The sequence below is a fragment of the Dinoponera quadriceps genome, unplaced genomic scaffold (assembly GCF_001313825.1).
Source record: "Dinoponera quadriceps isolate SergipeBrazil2010 unplaced genomic scaffold, ASM131382v1 scaffold458, whole genome shotgun sequence".
NCBI lineage: Eukaryota > Metazoa > Arthropoda > Insecta > Hymenoptera > Formicidae > Dinoponera > Dinoponera quadriceps.
The window spans coordinates 57,020-77,582 of record NW_014554796.1 but is presented as its reverse complement, the minus strand read 5'-3'; the positions used below and the strand labels follow the sequence as shown (position 1 = coordinate 77,582).

General features: G+C 36.2%; 2 protein-coding genes across 4 annotated transcripts; both read right to left on the bottom strand.

Annotated features, from left to right (window-relative positions):
• Window positions 1-1,212: 1,212 nt before the first annotated feature.
• On the bottom strand, window positions 1,213-10,053 carry LOC106741973 (succinyl-CoA ligase [ADP-forming] subunit beta, mitochondrial-like). Its single transcript, XM_014614473.1, has 8 exons — window positions 8,917-10,053; window positions 8,708-8,848; window positions 7,830-8,092; window positions 6,899-7,055; window positions 4,079-4,346; window positions 2,721-3,025; window positions 1,772-1,891; window positions 1,213-1,700 (listed from the first exon to the last, which is right to left on the bottom strand). The coding sequence occupies exons 2-8, from the start codon at window positions 8,753-8,755 to the stop codon at window positions 1,518-1,520; spliced, it is 1,344 nt and encodes a 447-aa protein (XP_014469959.1). The 5' UTR covers window positions 8,756-8,848; window positions 8,917-10,053; the 3' UTR covers window positions 1,213-1,517.
• A 487-nt stretch (window positions 10,054-10,540) lies between these two features.
• Window positions 10,541-20,563, bottom strand: LOC106741951. 3 transcript variants are annotated; one of them, XM_014614421.1, is made up of 6 exons: window positions 20,510-20,563; window positions 20,157-20,236; window positions 16,261-16,868; window positions 13,508-13,674; window positions 12,133-12,319; window positions 10,541-11,974 (listed from the first exon to the last, which is right to left on the bottom strand). In XM_014614421.1, the coding sequence occupies exons 2-6, from the start codon at window positions 20,191-20,193 to the stop codon at window positions 11,783-11,785; spliced, it is 1,191 nt and encodes a 396-aa protein (XP_014469907.1). In that variant the 5' UTR covers window positions 20,194-20,236; window positions 20,510-20,563; the 3' UTR covers window positions 10,541-11,782. The 3 variants fall into 3 exon arrangements, with proteins under 3 accessions (XP_014469907.1, XP_014469908.1, XP_014469905.1); XM_014614422.1 differs by having other exon boundaries at window positions 17,165-20,557; XM_014614419.1 differs by having other exon boundaries at window positions 17,937-20,557.

Here is a 20,563-nt window from a genome sequence, read left to right as displayed (position 1 = left end):
GTGTCCCAAACTAATCTCGGTTCCCGTGATGTGCAAATAGAAACTGAGCGGAAAAGTCATGTACCTTCTTCTTCTTCTATTTATAATAGACCTTATGGTCTGTTTTTTCCTCTTATGCGCATGTTGCGTATGCCGATTGTACATAGGCATATGGGACCTACAGTTTAACGCCGATTCCGAATGGCATATTTTTGCGAGAGGTACTGTGGGGCAAATATACTCTGGTGGCTTGCCAGCCAGACCGTCCAGAGAAGACACGAGCGTATACAAATTTTTCCGGTCCTGTCGGGGATCGAACCTGGGACCTCTGCTGGTGTGGTGGACCAGTGCGCTGTCTGCCGCACCACGCTCGCGCTCAGTCATGTACCATTTTGCAAAATTCACAATAGTTAGCGAGGAATTAATTATTTTCTCTGAGCTAATGAACGCACGGAAAATGGTAGACATTGTATAAAGAAAAATGACTGACTTCTGAAGATCTCTTAGCAATGATGAGCATCAACTGATTTCTAAAGGCGGAGCCTGACACAGCATGCAGCGAGCGGCATGTGACAGAGGGTTGTGTGTCGAAAAGAAACACGTCTCTCCCTATCAGTTGATACTCATCGTTACTATGAGATCTTTAGAAGGAAGCCACTTTTCTTTATACAAAGTCTGGCCAACCTCTTACATATATATGTATATGTGTGTGTATGTGTGTGTTACTTGCGATAGAACATTAATAATTAGTGATGGTGGAAATAAAAATAATGACAATAACAAGACAACAGCTATGGAAATTGAATTATAAATGCATGAAAACTGTATAAGAGGATTTATTTTATAGATATAAAGAGAAAGAGGAATGTTTTAAATATATTTCTTCGTTAATTACGGATAGATATAAAGAGAAAGAGGAAAGTTTTTAATACATTTCTTCGTTAATTACGGATAGAAAGTACATTTATATATGAATCGTTTCGCGTGCGAAACAGTTAACATGCTAATTTATTATGTAAAATTTCATTTTAAAAGAATTTATTTTATTACATCAAGCTATTTTATAGTTTACGTACAATTTTACACGATATAAGTCTGTTACGATCGTTTTATTTCAATTGTGCAAATTAATTATTATTGCAGAAATGTAATTTTTACTTTTTTCTTTCTTTTTAGCGAGAATGTATTCACATGTATTAGGTTGTTTGGAAAGTTCGTTTCAAATCTTCAATATAGTTCAGGACGTAATATTTTATTCAAAGAGTAACTTTATTGAAACAAATATGTACCACTTTGTTCAGTGACTTTGGAGCATCTTTCCTATAGCTGCGTGATGCTCTTGTTCCAAAACGAAGGTTTCTTATTGATCGAAGTGAATATTGGAGGTTCCTAAAGAGCCGGAATTTTTTGTCTCAGAGAACATTTTTCAAAAAGAGAAATAGGTAATAGATAGGGCGAGGTCGGGAGAATACGGCGGATGAAGAAGAACGTCCCCATTCAAACAGCTTCTCTATGAATAGTCATCGCAACGTGAACGTTCATTGTGCTTTCTTATTCGGTGATTTCATACTGATGTTAATATCTAAATCTAAAGACTTTGCGAGATTCATCATCAGTGCTAACTTGACGGATGTCTCAGCTGCTGCGGTAAAATCATCTACCGAAAAAAATCTTAGTTTAGAATCTGCCATCATTATTTTAGCTTCCTTCACATTGGTACCCTGAAGGAAAAAAAATTAATGATATTATAGTGTCGTAATATTGGACAAAGATCAATTTTAAACGCAACTACCTGTAATCGCATGACCACAGGTATCTTTAAATCCATCTGTTGAAAAGCGTTGATGATGCCTTGGGCGATTATATCACACCTCATTATGCCACCAAAGATGTTAATTAGAATAGCTTCCACCTAGGGGGATAATTGCAATTATTATTATTATTATTCTATTATTATTATACTATTATTATAATATTATTATACTATTATTATTATTATTATAACTTCCATTTACTCCTTAACAAATTTTTTATACATGATTATGGCTGTGTTCAATTTAGACGCTTACATGCTGTAAGCATAATTTTATTTCCCTTTGGCATAAAGGACAATAAATGTAAAATGACGCTTATAGCGCATAAGTGCCCAAATTGAACACAGCCCATATATGGTTATATATAACCATACAAAATTATGCATGAAATTTGTCCATATATAATTTATATATAATTAAGTAATTACTATTGTACTTTTAAAAAATTGCTGGCCATTTCTTCTACGTTGAGACTTAAGGAAAGATTTGCTGAGACCTTCTAGCATGCACAGAGAAGAAATGTCATTTCATATAGCTCCATGGTATCCATCCTGACCGGCGGTCGATAACCTATTCACGTGGAAAACCACGGAGTGATATGAAGCGACAATTTCTTCTCTGTGCATATTAAAAGGTCTCAACAAGTTTTTCTTTAACTTTTAACGTAGAGGAAATGGCCAAAAGTTTTTAAAAAAAATATACAAATAATTATTTAATTATATATCAATTATATATGGACAAATTTCATGCATAATTTTGTATGATTATATACAACCATACATAATCATGTACGAATAATTTTTCAACAAGTAGCAATTGTAAGTATTATTTTACTATTAGTCACAACAGCATCTGGCATAGAATTTGACCAATTTATGATTTCGATAATCTGTGTATGTGTTGATTATTATAAATTAAAATAATTACATTTTCAGCCGAAGACAATATCTTGAAACCCTCCGTCACAGTTGCGACTGTAGCGGTGCCACCAACGTCTAGGAAATTTGCTGGCATACCGCCGAAGAATTTTATGAGGTCCATAGTGGCCATAGCAAGACCAGCACCGTTTACCAAGCAACCGATGTTTCCATCTAAAGTAATGTAATTTAAGTCGTACTTCTCCGCCTCGACTTCTTTCGGATCCATCTGGGTCGTGTCTTTAAACATGAATAATTCCTTCTGCCTGAATGCGGCGCTGTCATCAAAGCTGCATTTGCAATCCAGAGCGTAATCTGTGGCAATCCAATATACAATTATCATATAAATATAATAAACAAAAGCAATTATATAGAGAATATTTAAAAACATTGCCACTAAATTTCAGGAACATGTAGGCATCAAAGCAAACTCATCAAAACGAACAAAAATAATAAACATAGGTTCAAAAATTATTCGTTTTCGGAAATATAAGACGTTCTGTCCGTGAGCTGTTTACAAAATAACGAAATGTATTAAACACACAATAAATATAACTAATGAACGCGAGCGTGGCATGACAGCGCACTGGCCTGCTATGTTATAAAAGTCCCGGATTCGATTCCCGGCAGAGTCAGACAAATTTCCATGTGCTCGTGGCTCCTCTTCGGTAGTGTGGTAAACCATCAAAAATAGTATTCATGCCATGGAAACCTCTCTCCAAAAATTTGCCGTTCAGAACCGGCGTTTAAACTGTAGGTTCCCCGTATGCATGTGTATAATCTGCGTGCGCACACATGCATATGTGAGAAAGTAGGCTTTTACAAGGGGCTGTAGCGCCAATGGAAGAAAAAGAAATATAATAAACATAACAAACGTGGATCTAAAAGTCATTCATTTAGAAGTTATATTTTCTTGTCAGTGAGATACTCTTTGTTTATGGTATATATTTAATGCGTTATAATAGTGTTAGAATTGTATTTACTTTGCTAGATTTTGTAATGATTGTGCTAAAATATAGCGACTTATTTGATAGATATTTAGATACACACAATTTTGTCCGAGTTAAATGAAGAAATATTTCTAAAACGAATGATTTTTGGATCCAGATTTATTAAGATTCATTAAGACTTTTTGTTTTGATGATTACTACATGCTCTTGAACTGTGGCGGTAACGCACTATTTTTTATAAATATATTTATCATTTGTTCTTTCGCATAATTACGTGCGTGCGTGCGTGCATGCGTATGATTAGTTAATTTTAACTTAAGAGATAATGAATTTAATTTAAAGGCATTTATAAACGTAATAAAAGAACAAAATTTGAGTAAAAAAGTGTTATTATGTTTATCAACTTATTTGCGTTTACATTCGCCGCAAATATCTTCCGCGAATGGATTGATTTCTAGAAGCAACGCGTCCTTCTCGATGAACAGCTGGTACAGATTACAGGCGACGATTGACGCGATCTCCTTGCTCGCTCCTGTCAATCCTAGTGTATCGCCGACGCTGTTCGCTTGTTCGGCCGTTAAGCCTTTATTCACGTTGATCGGTATGTATGATATAGCTTCAGGATTTCTTTCAGCGATGTCTTCGATATTCACACCGCCTTGTTTAGAAAGGATCAATACAGGTCCCTTTAAAATATAGATAGCCTCTAATTAGTTTGATGTAATTCGTGATGGGATTAACATCTTAGGAAAATATAATTATATATGAATTTTCTCTATATGTGTATGTGAACATATATAATCATACATAATTATATACGTTCATACCGAAAAAATGCTCTTGTACAAATGTAATTAAAGCGCTTATATATATGTATGTATATGTTTATTTATTTATCTATTTATTGATTTATACGCAAACAACATACAAAAGAAGAGAAAAAGAACAAAATAATGTGCGTGGAGTGATGATTGCTTCGGTCGAGGTCGCAGTTACGATGCCAAGTATCCTCTGGTGTGATATTGTGATTAAGTCGCGACATTTCGCCGGACGGCACACGAGCCGTTGTATTTGGTCTCCGATGGAACGGTGAAGCTCGCCGTTCGGGTGACGAATGTTCACGGGAACGCGGTAAGAACGTTCGCATTCCAGAGTTTCGTATTGTTGTTGCAGGAGGCACTCCAGAAGTTCAATTGTCGAGAAAGAGGCCAATTAAATCTCGCTCTATCTCGGAGACTGAAGGTATGCCACTTAGAGGAAAGAAGAGAGAAGGAGACGGTAATCCGTCAGGCATTTTGCGCAGCTCTGTATCGATTCACGATCTTCAATCATGGCCATCGGAGTTATTGTACCGGATAGTATTATTAATGCCGTCGGTGCCAAGTATAGACCCGAAAGTCTCGGGCCATTTGCCGTTTTTATAGAACAGTTCGTGGATATTGACACTTTCGTCTCTGTCAATGATAATCCTCGTCCTTATCTCGGGGCTTGCGGATAGCTAAGCGATTGTATCCTTTTTCTTCGGCTTTTCTTAGATCGGCGTCCGACTTCAGGAGGAATGGTAAGGGCAAATTTTCTATTAACTTTCATAATTTTTTGGATACCAACATTTTATAGATCTCATCTGGGCTATATCGATATAAAGTTATTGATAAGGAAATACGGTATGCTTATGCGTCTACATATATTTAAGCAACTTATCTAGCATAGACAATCCTGATTTGGATCCATCTTTTGTTAGAAAGAATTTATCTGTTCATTCAAGATGAACAGATAATTGGATCCGACCAATTCAGGTCGAAAAGTTTAAAAAGCGCTCTCTCCTTTTTTTTCTTCTTTTACATATCCATTAATCAGCTCTTCCACGGTGGTCAATCCGATCCAGTACCTTATATTTCGGAAAAATAATAACTTTTTTCGTCCCACTCCTCTCCTGCCTTCAATCTTCCCTTCAATAATCAATTGCAATAGCTGGTATTTTGGTGTTACGCATAATATGCCCCAGATATGTAGCCTTTCTCCTCTTTATTGTGGTCAGCATCTCTCTATCTCTATGTATCTATCTTTCTCTACCTCAAAATGTTGCAAAAAAGCTTATTAATTGTTTATTGGCATTAATTGTTTATTGAAAACAAGCACGTTTGAGTAGTTTAAGAAGTTTCAAGAAGGCTGAGAATCTGTTAAAGATAACCCATGCTCTGGAAGACCATCAACGTCAATGGATGACGTGCACGTTGAGAAAGTGAAAGAATTGGTGCTCGAAAATCGTCGATTGACTATGCGAGAGATGGCAGACGAAGTTGAAATATCATTTGTCCAATGTACTGAACATGAAACGAGTCGCATCGCGCTTGATTCCGAAAAACCGGAATTTTCTCCAAATAGAGAATCGAGTGTTCGTGTCGTCTGGAATGATTTCTACGGTATCCAGAGATAACATATGTATGAAACGGATCATAACTGGTGATGAAATATGAGTTTACCAATACGACGTCGAAGCAAAATAACAATCATCAGAATAGCGTTCGAAAAATGCAACAAGACCGAAGAAAATTCGCTGTTTGCAGTCAAAAGTTAAAGTCATGCTCACGGTTTTCTTCCATCATCGCAGTGTTGTGCATGAGGAATTCCTTCCAACTGGTCAATGGAGAATACTACTTGTCCATCATGAGGCGTTTACACGAAGCAATCCATAAATCGCCGGAATTGTAGGAAACGAACTCGTGGATTTTGCACCACGACAACGCACCATCGCATGACACCAACACTCGACACTTGTGCGTAAATTTTTGACAAAAAACTCAACGAATGTCGTTCCGTATGCACCGTATTCATCATGGCCCCCTGCGACTTTTTCTTGTTCCCCTTACTGAAGAAACCATTTCACGGACAACGTTTCGAATCGATTGAGGACATCAAAGAAAATTCGCTGCGTGAACTGAAGGCCATACCGTCTGCCGCGTATGAACGATGTAACCAGGATTGGATCAAACGGTGGCATATGTGCGTTGCAAGCAATGGGGGTTACTTTGAAGGGGACTATAAGAATTTTGATGATTGAATTGTTATTTTGATTTTTTTAAAATAAAGTTCGGATACTTTTTGATCACAGTAGTATACTAGACTCATCAATTTAGCAAGACGAAAAATTTAAACATCAATAAGCAGAAGTTTATATTATATTATATTAACAATTCAAACTTCTTTTGTTAATAACTTTTTAACAATCATTACGTACGTCGAAGGTGCGTTCCAACATCACTGCAAGGTAATACTCCTTGCGCGGAAACATGCGCATCGTTACCATCACAGAGTTGCATATCTTCCCAGCTGTTTGCTTCGTCACCAGCACTTTACCAATCATGCTACTCGCTAACTTCTTCGCCTCTTCAGGCCTGCGATAAAGAGAAATATTATCGTTTGACTTCTTAATTCTTCTTATCATATTTTGCATTATGCAAATCTATCCGGCTGATGAGTCAATAAATCATAAGTTATTTCCGTGCATTTCTCTTTTAAATTTATTTTTATAGATAGTATTTTGCATAACGCAAAGTCTATACTGAAGAAAAAATGAAAAATTTTATTCAGTAGGTACTTACAACATATTTATTTATATTAATCTATGTATTTTAATACATAGAAATTAAAATAGCCAATATGAGCTGAGAAGCACATATTTGTTTTAATGGCTATATTCAAGTGTTATATTTAGTGCTATATATTTTTATATTGAGGAAAAATTTATTTAAAATAAGAGAATATATATTTTCTTATAGACTTAGCTTTATGAAAGCAATTTTTTATACTATTCAAATAAAAAAATTTAGACTTAACTATATATTTAAATTATTTATTATTTAACCATATATTTAAATATATTATTTATGTTTAACTATATTATTAGTATCTAATAAATATTCATTTCTTAGATATTTTTGTAATATCAGAATATATTCGTGACTCATTATTATTTAGTAGAGTTTACTTCGAGTCTATCTTCCTCTTGTATAAGTATTTGGAAAAAATAGTGAAAAGAAGATATAACTTTCCAATTATCTTCATAAATATATATCTATAATTCCTGTTATATAATTTAATAATTGTTTTACTTCTTGAGATATTTTTAATCTCGTTATCTAATTTATTATATAATTCGATGAACTTACGTTTCGCACATCACAACACCTCCAACGTTGGTACCCAAAAATTTTCCCATTCCTCGACCTCCAGCCAGAACCTGTGCTTTCAGCACGATATCCTTGGACTTAAGACCCTTGGCCAGAGTGGCGGCTTCATCGGGTGTCTTTGCCACTCCGAAAGACGGAGTAGGAATGCCGGCAGTCTTCAACAAGGTATACGCGGCATGCTCGTGTATCTCCAAATTTCGCACTACCTGTTTGATGACGACTGGTGCCTTGCACGATAACAACTGTACATGAAATGTGCAAAGAACACATTTTATTACACTTCGCAAAAGTTAAATGCACAATTAAGTTTCTTTACACTTCACGAAATAAATTATACAAAGTGACAAAAAAATTATATAGAATCACATTTTATATAAACAAAAGTTTGTACAAAAAATCGGTATCTCGTACACGCGCGAGATAAAATTGCATACACAATTATAGGCATTTAAAAAAAATATTTAGAAGAGGATATACTTTCAATTATCTTCATAAATATATATCTATAATTCCTGTTGTGTAATTATTTAACTATACTTAGTTATATAACAGCATGCACACATCCGTCTTTCTTTCTTGAATATATGAATATATGGTTCCAGAGCTACCATTGCAAATACGAATATAACATCGTTTTACAATAGTTTGCAGAGTATAATAGTTAGTTGATTTATACAGATTGAATTTAATTAGGATTTACATATTGCCAAAACAAATACGATTTCAAAAAAATATAAGGTTCATTAATAAACTTGATNTATATATATATATATATATATATATATATATATATATATATGATACCGCGCATATATATATATATATATATATATATATATATATATATATATATTTACCTGTTTATTTATCCTTCTCGCGCATATTCCAACTAGAGGCGACATCATAAACACGATGACAGTTAGCAGTGATAACTCATCAAATTTCTTTGTGCGGGCTGCTCACATGCGCACACAAAGGACGCGTCACTCTCTATAAAACTATGAAGAAACTTGACATTTTATTAACAACAGGTCAAAGTCTATTTCTTTGGTTCTAATATCCGCACCAAATGAAAATTTCATCTCATGAGGCTTGTGGACTTAATGTGTATTCGCGTGCACAACGAACGTAGCAAACGGAGTAAGCATTGAACGCAACGATCACGCTCGCTTCGTTTTATTGCAACAACGATAAGAACAGCACCGATTCACACAGCGTTAGTGGTGATTAATACCCGGACGATACTTCAATCTACTCCACGCTTTTGTCGTGTTAAAAATATCTTCCGCATTATTCGAATAAATCCCTGCAACTTACAGATACAACACACATCTGGCAACATTTTGTCGAATTGCCGCTTCGTGAAATTATTCGAGGGCGACATGTGTCTTATTCGTCAGGATACCTATTATGAAACTATTCATAAAACAGATTCCGACCACAATCATTTAGTTTTCTCTAGAAAACACAATGGAAATATAGAAAATTGAAGAATTTTCCAATCGATGAACTTTCCATGATACAAATTCCCTTTCCATATTTCGTTTATTACACCAATGTACTCTATTGTTTTCTTTTAAATGTGACAGAAACTGTTAGTGCGCTTATACATATGCCTCTGACCACTTTTACAGTGCGTTACTAAGATAATGTTAGTGCGCTATTAGAACTTATTAGTAATTCTAGGGAATAGGATATTTTTGCCTTAGACGCGCGTAATTATCGATTTTCCCTGACAGAGTGCAGCTATCATCATGTTTTGAATATCCACGCTAATAAGAGCGCTAAGGGAACTTTCACATGCTGCGTAACTTACGCAAGTTACGACGCATGGGGAGGTAGCCTAAGCGTAACTTGCGTCAATTAATCAAATTGTCTCAATTACCCAATTACCAGTTACCACGGCGGATTTGATTGACTGACACAATTTATGCTTATGCAAGTTACGCAGCATGTGAAAGCACCCTAATATCTCAACTTGTCAGCGCGTTAACGTCGTTGTAAGCGTGTTTCGAATACGAGTCATAGTCTACAATAGTCGACCACGCGTCTAAAGCGTGATCTATAATGAGAATTTAAGCTCTAAGTTTTAACGCTCCTGGGTAGTTGCTCCAACTGTTTGATGACGTTAGAAGCGAGAAAATGCATGTCAAGAATTCTTGCGTTTTACATCCAAATAAAAAGATATACTCACAAAATGATATTTGTGATCGATTGTGTACACATATAAAATTGTCCGTGCACTTTTCTTTTATTCGAACAAACAATAAATAATCGTAAAATTGCATACATTGACAAAATCATGAGAAAAGAGGTTAAAATAAATGGTTCCGTGTAAAATTAATTGAAAAAGAAATTGAAGTAGAAATTGATCAATCACAATTGATTATTATTCTATAATTCGATTGTGACTGATCAATTTTTTAGGGCTTAAAGCATCTATTGTAGACAAGAACTAACATAGAATCAAAAATTAATAAAATTGACATGTTTGCTACCACGATTTATTTGGTAAACTCTCTAGTATAAAAACTTAAAAGAAAACTAGTAATAACATGATCAAATATAATGACAAAAATTAGCAAAAAAATTATCACTGTTATACTATTAGGTGACACTAGTAGTAAATATGTTAATTATATATTGATATAAGGCCAGGAATTTAATAGTATTATTTATATATATATATATGAGTGTTTTCACTGTTTATTGCGAAAGAAGGTTGCAATCTATTTGTTTATTTCTCAGATATATAGAGTACACATGCTGCACATTGTGTATCACCATAATACAATATAAATTCGAGCTTAAGTTTTCATTCATATATTACACAACGAGGTTGCTTTGATGCGAGTATATCTAGATGCTACAAAATATAGACAGCCTTAACAGTAAACTGAATCAAGATTCACAACAAAAATTGATTAAACCTCCATATTTGACTGTAGTCCGTATTGTTGTTATTGCATCAAGTTTTTTAGTCTATAAATAAAAAAAAAACCACAATTCCTACTAATATAAGGTGGATGTTAGTTGCATGTATTAGTTACGTGTTATGCGAAAATATATGCTAATTTCGCATTTATTTCAATAGTATCTAAAACATAATTATAATTTGTAATCTGCACTCGTAGTCTTTATCAATAGAGATTAAGAAAACTAGTAGTTGAGATTTGTACATTTCTTAAAACGAACAAAGGTAGACTTGAAAGATATGCAGTCTCTCTCTCAAATGTGTATCATTTTACACACATTTCATTACACGCTCAACGCGTGTAACATTATTAAGGTGCGGCTTATTTTTCCACTAAATACCATAATTTCATAAATTCATCGCTCTGAGATTTGCTATATTTAAATAATTTATATCTCCTCTACTTGTCTTCTATATTTCATAGTCATAGGCAGATAAATGTAATATCGCATTATAGCCAGTAATTAAAAAATACTGAAGATTTTATCGTATTAATGCACACAGAAGATAAAAACAATATCTCCTTAATTGCTATAAATGAGGCTTTCACGAGTATCGCTGTATTCGCACATAATGTGCGTACTAAATAGAATATGCATCATGAATCTCGAAAATACATAATAACCTCCTGTGCTTATTCTTTCTAGAAATATTTTACACACACGTTAACATTGCGAAGGAGATAGATGATAGCCTCAAATAAATCTATGCAATGCGTTAGAAACAAAATGAAAAAAATATCTGCTAATATGCGTTTCATGTAAATGTATTAGTTGTTAGCGATTTATTCATTTTAATGTTTTCATCGTCGTAATGTAGGAAAAGAACACAATGTTTTTGTCGTTTAAGTCTGTTAAAGCATAAAAATTAANTTTCCGTTCTCTTAACCCCCCCCCCCCCCTCTTTCTCTCTTTTCCAGGTAAATATAAATTTAAAATTTAACTTTCAGGGATGTCCCTTAAAAACTAAACCGATCGTTTAGGGTTCGCCCGGTAACACCAAGATTTCCCGACAGGCTGTACATGACTTCGCTGAAGGTGCGATCGTCGACCTCTCCGCTGGAATCCGACGCGGCGGTGTTGTGTGTACGCGAGCGAGATCGCGATCTTGATCGCGAGCGTGCTCGGCCAAACAACGGTGACAGACCCACCTGAAACATCAATTCAACAGACACGTTTGTAAAACACAGCTGATGAATATTTTATATAACAAAGAGATATAGGATAATAAATAAATAAATAAACACAAACACACACGCGCGCGCACTCACTCACTCACTCACTCACTCACTCACTCACACATACACACCATATTTAATCCTTGTGTGCTTTGTCTGTATGGCGATCGTCCTCTGGACATCTGTCGTGGACTACCGATAGTCGCAGTGTGTCGATTCTGCGCGAGGTTGAAGGGCCGTTGACGCACCGTAGGTGTATACTCACTTCCTAGTGTACACATAAAGTTGACATTTGGACTGGGAGTCAGCAGAGCGGAACTGTAACATCATAGTAATTAATATGACGCGTAAAGGAACATCCTTCATTTAAACCTTCATTTAAAGATTTATACGAGGACTGACAATTAAGTTCGTTATCTGGTACCCTTCTCCAAAATAGTCCTATCCTAAAGCAATGTACTTGGCCCAACATCTTTTCCATTGCAGGGAGAAGTTTTCAAAATTATTCTCCGTGATGCTGTTTATAGAGCACACAGATAATCCGTTCCACTCCCGCGCCCGTGATCCTCTATATCTTTCTTGACCTTGGAGAATAGAAAAAAAGTCAGCGAAAGATCGGGCAAACGGGGCGGGCGTTGCAATACGATGATTCGACTTTTGGTGAACAATGGCGCGTGCACACAATTTGAGTATCTTGAAAAATCTTCGTTCATTATCTTTCGTACTATTTCTCCGTTGATTCCCGACTGTTCGGCTACGAATTTCGTCGAGAAACGATGGTCTTTTGCTAAAAGTTCGTCCATTCGTCTCACATTCTTCTCGCTTCCCGTCGAATCTTTCTTCTTTCAGATCGTCGTCTACTGATTTCTCTCTCTCCTCTTTGAACCGCTTCGCTCACTTGTAAATTGTTTCTAAACTTATAAGCAGGTTTTATGGCAAACTCATCTAATGCTTCATTCAATTGCTACACGATTTCCGAGCAGTCTTTGTTCAATTTCACCAAAAATTTAATCACCGTTCTGTCCTTCTCAACTCATAATGCAAATTTTTTTACTGTAAAAGAACTATTTTGCAAGATCTGACGTTTAATTACATTTTAACTACGCAAACTGGCATCAATCGTGCTGAAATTTGCATTGAGTATAGTTCAAGGATGCTATTTCATTAGCTGTCACAACAATACTGCCACATAATGCACACGAAAAATATCCTACGAACTTAATTGTCAGTCTTCGTATGTATGTTCTATATACAGATAATATAAATATAATAATAATAATAATAATAATATTAATGAGTAATATATTAACGAAATATATGATTAAACTTATTGACCAAAAAGATGATCTATAACTAATAATATTAATAGAGACATTAAATTAGAAATATTTACAACATGTACCGATTTTGGCGGAAATTGATTAATAAGATACATTGAAGTTAGTGTGTATGTATGTGTACGTGCGTGTATGTGTATGTGTGTGTGATATATAAATTATAATTTACTTCATCCTTTGTATTTTTTGTTCGTATTGCGCGCGTCTCTGTGCACGAGCAATCTGGTCAGATCGCAATCCACCGGTTGTGAAGCGACGTTGCGACGTTAATATTTGTTGCCTTCGTTCTAGAGTCCTTGGTTGCATCGAAAGTAGAACCTTCTCAGTTTGTGCCAACTGTATAAAAAAGAATCACATGTAATCATCGGTATCTCATAATTATATTTCAACATTCATCTTCTCAATTTTCATAATTTCATAATCTCATAATTATATTTCAACATTCATCTTCTCAATTTAATAAAATATACAAATGATACAAAAAATGTTACTTATAGCATAGTTTTATATTTAAAGCAGTAAGTCCGTCACTATTTTCTTAGATATCTTTTTAAATTTTAGCTGCATATTAAGTGGAAATATCATCTATACATCTATAAAGTTAGAAAATGATTGACCCTTTGTAACCCGAAATATTCACAACTAAAAACACTTATTATACGTATTCTTCGAAATAAATGTCCTATTTTTAATGTTTTCTAAACTTCATTTAGAATTTTAATGAAAAACTAATGTAATATTAAGGACTAATATACAAACATTATGAAAAAATTTCAGAATTATTGACCATTTAGAAAATATAGCCGTGAGAAATTTACAATTTATAATAATATCTGCGATATCCCAAACCTTCCTCGGTTTCCTGATGCGCAAGTAAGACGAATGGAATTAAACAGAAAAGTCATGTACATTTTGCAAAATTCCCAATAGTTAGTGAAGAATTAATTATTTTGTCTGAGTTAATGAGCGAATAGTAACGGTAGGCCAAACTATGTATAAAGAAAAATTGCTTACTTCTAAAGATCTCTTAGCAATGATGAGCACCAGTTGATTTTTAAAAGCGGAGTAACGCAATGACACAGAAATATTCCTTTCGCTATCAATTGGTATCCACCGTTAGTAAGAAATCTTCAGAAGTACAAGCCAATTTTCCTTACACAGTCCGATCGGTCATTTCCTATGCACTTATTAGCATATACGGATTAATTAATTTTTCATTAACTATTGTGATTTTGTAAAATAGCTTACATGACTTATCCGCTCAAATTCGTCCGTTATTCTGCATATTACGGGAACTGAGAAAGGTTAGGACATTCCTCATATACAATTTAAATATTTACACATCATTTTCTATTATATCTACACTTCTATTGGCTCAACTGACATATAAATCATTAAGCATTAAATAAAAAAAAAAATATCTTCGTGTTGGTAATATGGCATATATTTATATTTGTCTTAATTCACATTCACACAAAATCAATATTTATTATTGAGATAGTAAAATAAAATTATTAAAAAATATTTTCTTCAATAAATAATAAATTTGTGTAAAAAACTTTTTAATATCTGAAAATCCGACACTTTACCAGACCAACTACATTAAAACTGTCGTAAGTTCGTCAGACGCTACATAATCAATGAAATGACTCTTACAGCATCTGAACATGAAACTTAAGTCGATCTGAAATAAAGTCAACTAAATTATCTCAAGGTTTTCAGAGGAACCAATAAAGAAATAAAAAACAACAAGAGCCAATAAAGATATTACTAGTGAAATCTACTTAATAATTGCAATTAAATAAAAAAAACCGGCCATTAAACAGGTCTCTAAGTTACCCAATTTAATAGTTTTAAGAAGGATCATAGCAATTAAATCAAGAATTAAACAATAAACAAATCTTAAATATTAAAAAAATTACCCAATTTAATAACTTTCAGAGAAATCTGTTTAATGCTCGACTTTTGATTGTATTGCAATGATCAAGTAAGTTATACTAATAACATTCTAATGTTTATCCTCACTGATTTTTTATTTTTTCATTGATTGTGCGATTTTAAAGCTCCTGTTTTTTCGCCGTAGATATTTTGATTGGTAACACTGGAATCCTATGATTAAAATTTTTGCAATATATGTTGAAATAAAAGTATATATCCATAACGTAATATTTGTGACCGATTGAAAAAAACATTTGTAAAATATTCCAAAAAACTTTTTTTTTACTATAACAATAAATAGCTGTAAAATTCACGTGACAAAATCATGAGGAAAGGCTACAAAAGAAGGTTACATGTCGTGTTAATTTTTACGGTTACTTTTTTATTGTTAGAGTAAGAGGAAAGTTTTCGGAATATTTAACGAAAGTGCTCAATTGATCATAACAGGGCGTCAACTCAAACCCGAAAAAAAATTCCCTGAGAATTCCTTGATTTTCCAGGTAATTTGTTAAAAATTCCAAATAAAATGAAAGGATATTTAAATATGTCTTGCAAATGGATAAATATTTATTACACACACACACACACGCGCGCGCATAAATAAATAACTATACATACAGAGATACACACGCACGCACATATATATATATGTATGCACACACAGACATGTGTGTGTGCGTGTGCACACATGTAAATATATATAGATAGAAGAATTAAAGGTTGCAACATTTTTCCTCGATAAATTTCGCGACATATTTCGTATCTAATAGGAAAGTTTGTTTTAATTCTACAATTCTACATTTTTCTGACGGAGACGTGTAAATATGAGATACTGCGAAACTCATCGAAAAAAAAAACAAATAAATAAATATATAAATAAATAAATAAATAAATAAATAAATAAATAGCTTTAAATCTGCCGATTCTATATACTCGAAATTGACGATACCACAAATATCGTCGTCGGAAAATGACAAGACTCACTCTGAATTGATTCTGCAAGCTCAATCTCTGATTCTGCCGCTGCAACAACAGCTGCTTCGCTCGCTTCACACGATTGCGGTAGGCTATCTGAGCGGGGCTCTGATACCCCAGTCGGCTGTGCACCGAGGTCGGGTCGCGCAGATTCGGCAGGCTGCTGGTCCTCTTCAGCAGCGGGCTGTTCTTGTTGCTCGTGAAGAAGCCGCCCTGATTGAACGTCAGGTTCGTGCGGCTCCTGCTGCGCGTCAGGCCGAATCTGTTGCCGCCTCTGCCACGACGCACGTTGAACGCAGCACCGCCACCACCTCCTCTTGCGTTGCCCACCTTCTGATTCAGGCTCAGATTGCTTCGTGATTTCACGAGGTTCTTCTTGTAGCGATTCTTCGCGAAGCCGCCGCGCATGTTATTGTTATTCGCCGCACCGCGCTGCCAAGTCTGTTGCTTCTTCGCGGCAGTTCCGACATTGCGCTTGACTCTCGCGCTTCCTCTTCCTCGAAATCCGGTCCGGCCGCGCGCACTGTTACCGCGGTTGCGCTTGGCGCCGCCGGTCTTCCCGCTGATCGCCCCGGCCTTTTTCTTTTTCTCCTTTTTCTCCATCTTTATGATCTCATCTTAAAAGGAAGGAAAGACGCGTGTCGTTTAATGAGAGAGCAGTACGTGTGGCGGTGAGATGGTGGGTAGTTTAATCTTTGCTTAAAACTTTAACTTGATATACGCTTAAGGACATCGGCGTGTCGCGACATACGATCCCTGATCGACTGGAAAGAGGATCGAATTCTCCCGAAATGAATATATATATATAAATAAATAAATAAATATATATATATATATATGTATATATATATATTCATTATATATATATATATATGTGTGTGTGTTTGCGTTATCGTATAAAATTATATATCACCACACGTTATACTCGACAGGTCGACGTGGAAAATATCAGTACGTCCGTGATATTGCGATCCCAACGACGTTTCGCCTGTAAAAATTCTCCTGTAGGCGGTACATCGGATGTGCGATCCCTTCGTGGATATATTCTCTTACATCCGAGAGTACGTCTTTCAATTTGTTACAACGAGAACCAACGGGACACGTCACGCGAAATTAATGGATAATCGCTTGTTAGAGATTGAATTGAGAAGAATTTAATCCTGAAAAAGTTGAGATCACAAAAGATAAATCACATACGCGTACATTGAATGAACTTTCATCAATCTAAAAAAGTACATCATATAATTATTAAAAAGGATATAATACACAGGATAAACCGCGCAACGTGATCAGCTCAGTTTATTCTGCTGTCAACAGACCGCTTGAAAATTCTCTTGTCTAGTATAACGTGGCTCAAGGAGCTTAAGGTTATCTCAAAGCTCACCCTGAACCGTTATATCAAGCAAAAAAATGTTCAAGCGGTCTATTGACAGCAGAATAAACTAAGCTGATCACGATGCGTGGGTTCACCCTGCATATAATATTTTTAATGGTCATTTAAATTGAGATAACATCTGGAGTAAATCGGAAAGCGATAGATTTAGAATGAGAAATCAAACGAATATCCATCTTCGATTTCAATGAAAGGAAGTGCCTTCATAGAATAACAATCCAAAGACTTAATGCGTGCAATGATCTCTGTGGTCGAATTTGGGATTCTCAACGTCCATTGATTTTTTCTTTACATGTCCAACGATAATCGTGTTCATCGCCTGTCGCTGCTTCATATATCATCATCATCACGTCGTCTTCGGCTTATTCGCCATCACATCGCTCCTCAAATTGGAAAATGTTCGCTTCCTATCATTCTCTCATGAACCGTATCTTCATCGCGCATAACCGACGCTTTCTCTTCATACGTTATTACTCCTCCGCAGTCGCGCTTCAAAAGCTGTTCGGAAGAAACACGTGATCGTACACGACATCGACACTCGAACAAGTATGTTTCTCCCCTGAGAAGATATCTACCCGCTGGAAGACGCCGGCGACATCGGTGTGCTTGCAGCTTGCGTTCCGCATACTGAGTACCTGCATTTTCTCTGACACCGCGAGCAAATATTTCGCCAACACATGTGGAAAGTGGAATTGATCTCGAACCTTGCGTTCGCTGCGGGTCGAAGAGACAGGATTGAATTCACAAATAATTTAGCTCGAATCTAGCTTGATCGCCACTTATCCATGCGTCTCGGTTGATCCGCTTGTCGAGGATTCGCTTACTCGTGGTGATATCCGGACTGCATCAACAGCGAAATTCTATTACTGCACAGGAAATCATATCGCCAACGACGGTGTCCCATTTCTCGTATTTGCGTAATTGCGTTGCCTGCTCGCTCGCCGGGCAAAAAAAGCGACGTTGTCGTCGTCGTGTAAAAATACGGGCCGACGCGAGCGACGTTATGCAAACCTCGTTTATCTCCCACGCGCGACGTTGAGTGATTTTCACGAAGAGGATGAGTCACGTTCGTGCGACGACGGACACGTTTGGCAACTTCCCTTCCCCTCGGCGTCCGGGTTTCTCACGATGAAACAGTGTGAGATGAAGGCGATATATGGCACATTGTCGGAGGACCTAATTTTGTAATGCGACAATGCGCCGTTTCTCTTTGTCGCAGGGGAATCAGCCGAAGTGAAGACGAAATTTTGCAATCTCAATGCGACCGCTTGCATGGAAATCAACCTTTTTTTTGTATTTTGTTGACTTGGTTGTGCAACATCTTCCCAGTGCAAGTTCTCGACTTGCTATGTTTCACTGTTTCTTCCAATCGTCTGGATGCCTGTGTGTGTGTGAATTATTTATTTTATAATAATTTTATGACAACATCCATCAGTATCTCAAGTTGCCCCGGCGATTTTAATTTTCTGTCTTGTAAATGAAGATGAGTAGATATGACGTTCTTGCGTAGATTCTCGTGCTCGAAACTCTCGTCGGTTTTCGGCTCCTGTGCTTTGTCAAAGGTTTTGTTAAACTTCTCTCTCACAGCGATAGAAAGAGCAAGGTCATTACTGCAAAGTGCAATTATCTACGGCGGACGGAAAGTTCCCGCCTCGTTCCTCCGTAATTTTCTTGAATTTTCCGTCGACGTGCTTCTGAATATTTTCATCATTCTTAGATGTTGCTGTCCTGCTGACGTAATAAGTGTAATTCACCAGTGGGCCTAATTGTTTAGCAGTAAATTTAAGGTGACGCACAGAATCTCTTCTTCCTCGTGCTGTATCCGAGCCGTCTGTTGACTTTACTTGCGAACTTTATGGATACTTCTGTTCTTCTTCATTCCCATAAATAACATTATTAGATGTTAATCATCGCGAATGATCAGACTAGTTCCTGTCTAGCTTCCCGTATTCTATTCATCCTACTCGAATCCCTTCTTCTTCTTGGCTCCTCCAAGGAAATCATGACGTAATCATAGACAATGTAATGCAGCACAATTAGAAGTAATTACGAATTAACGAGAAACAGCGTGCGAATCAGCCAGTTCGAGGCGTATTTCACCCCCTCTTCTTCACCTTCTCCTTTTTTATTATCAAAAACATTAATATTTCGTCCCTTGCACAATGTGCTGATCGATCACGCTCAAGTTGCGGAAAAAGTTACGGTTGTTCGACTCGTATTGCCCTCTGGTTACCTTCGAAGAAGGACGACGACGAAGTGAATCGCCATGCGGACAGATTAAAAATTGCGAAAATAAATGCAGGTACTCTACGCGCGCATGTTCACACGCACGTATACGTACAGACATGCAGGCACGGTACGCACGACGTCACAACGCCATTTTGTCGTTGGTCGTGCCAATTAAGGGGACAACGGTTGCGGGTCGTATGGGCTCAATTCGTCCAGAATTTTCTCTTACTGGCAAAACCGTGGTTAGTAGTAGACTGTTGGGAATAACACTGGCCACACTTACCAAGCGACATGTTCACTTTCGCGTCAATCTCAGCCATTCTTTCACGATTCTTATCTCGCTCTGTTTTCTTCTCTTTCTATCTATATGTGTGTGTATATATATATATATATATATGTATGTATATATATATATGTATCTTTTTGCTCGAAGTTATCGCTGTCGCAATGTTTTGCGTCGCGCAAGACGCGTATCGTCGTATTGACACAACCCGCGGCTTCTTTTCACTTCCGATTTGTGGTCTATTTCACCGCGCGTCCTAAGCGTATACACACGCGAGTAGCTACTCGCCCGCACGTATACAAGTAGCCGCGACGAATTAAGTAACGAATTAAACACAGCGAGAGAATACGAACACAAAACAAAAGAGACTGTCAAGGACGAACTGATGCAACGATGGACGCCCGGTG

What these genes read in the sequence shown, in the direction of transcription:
- LOC106741973 (XM_014614473.1), bottom strand. Translation starts at nt 8,755, where the DNA reads ATGATGTCGCCTCTAGTTGGAATATGCGCGAGAAGGATAAATAAACAG. An exon ending in CGAGAAGGATAAATAAACAG is followed by an intron (nt 8,093 to 8,707) that starts GTAAATATATAT and finishes TTTCATGTACAG; the next exon opens with TTGTTATCGTGCAAGGCACC. An exon ending in GGTGTTGTGATGTGCGAAAC is followed by an intron (nt 7,056 to 7,829) that starts GTAAGTTCATCG and finishes TCTTTATCGCAG; the next exon opens with GCCTGAAGAGGCGAAGAAGT.
- LOC106741951 (XM_014614419.1), bottom strand. Translation starts at nt 17,991, where the DNA reads ATGATGATGATATATGAAGCAGCGACAGGCGATGAACACGATTATCGT. An exon ending in GCTTGCAGAATCAATTCAGA is followed by an intron (nt 13,675 to 16,260) that starts GTGAGTCTTGTC and finishes TTTTTTATACAG; the next exon opens with TTGGCACAAACTGAGAAGGT. An exon ending in CAAAAAATACAAAGGATGAA is followed by an intron (nt 12,320 to 13,507) that starts GTAAATTATAAT and finishes ATGATGTTACAG; the next exon opens with TTCCGCTCTGCTGACTCCCA.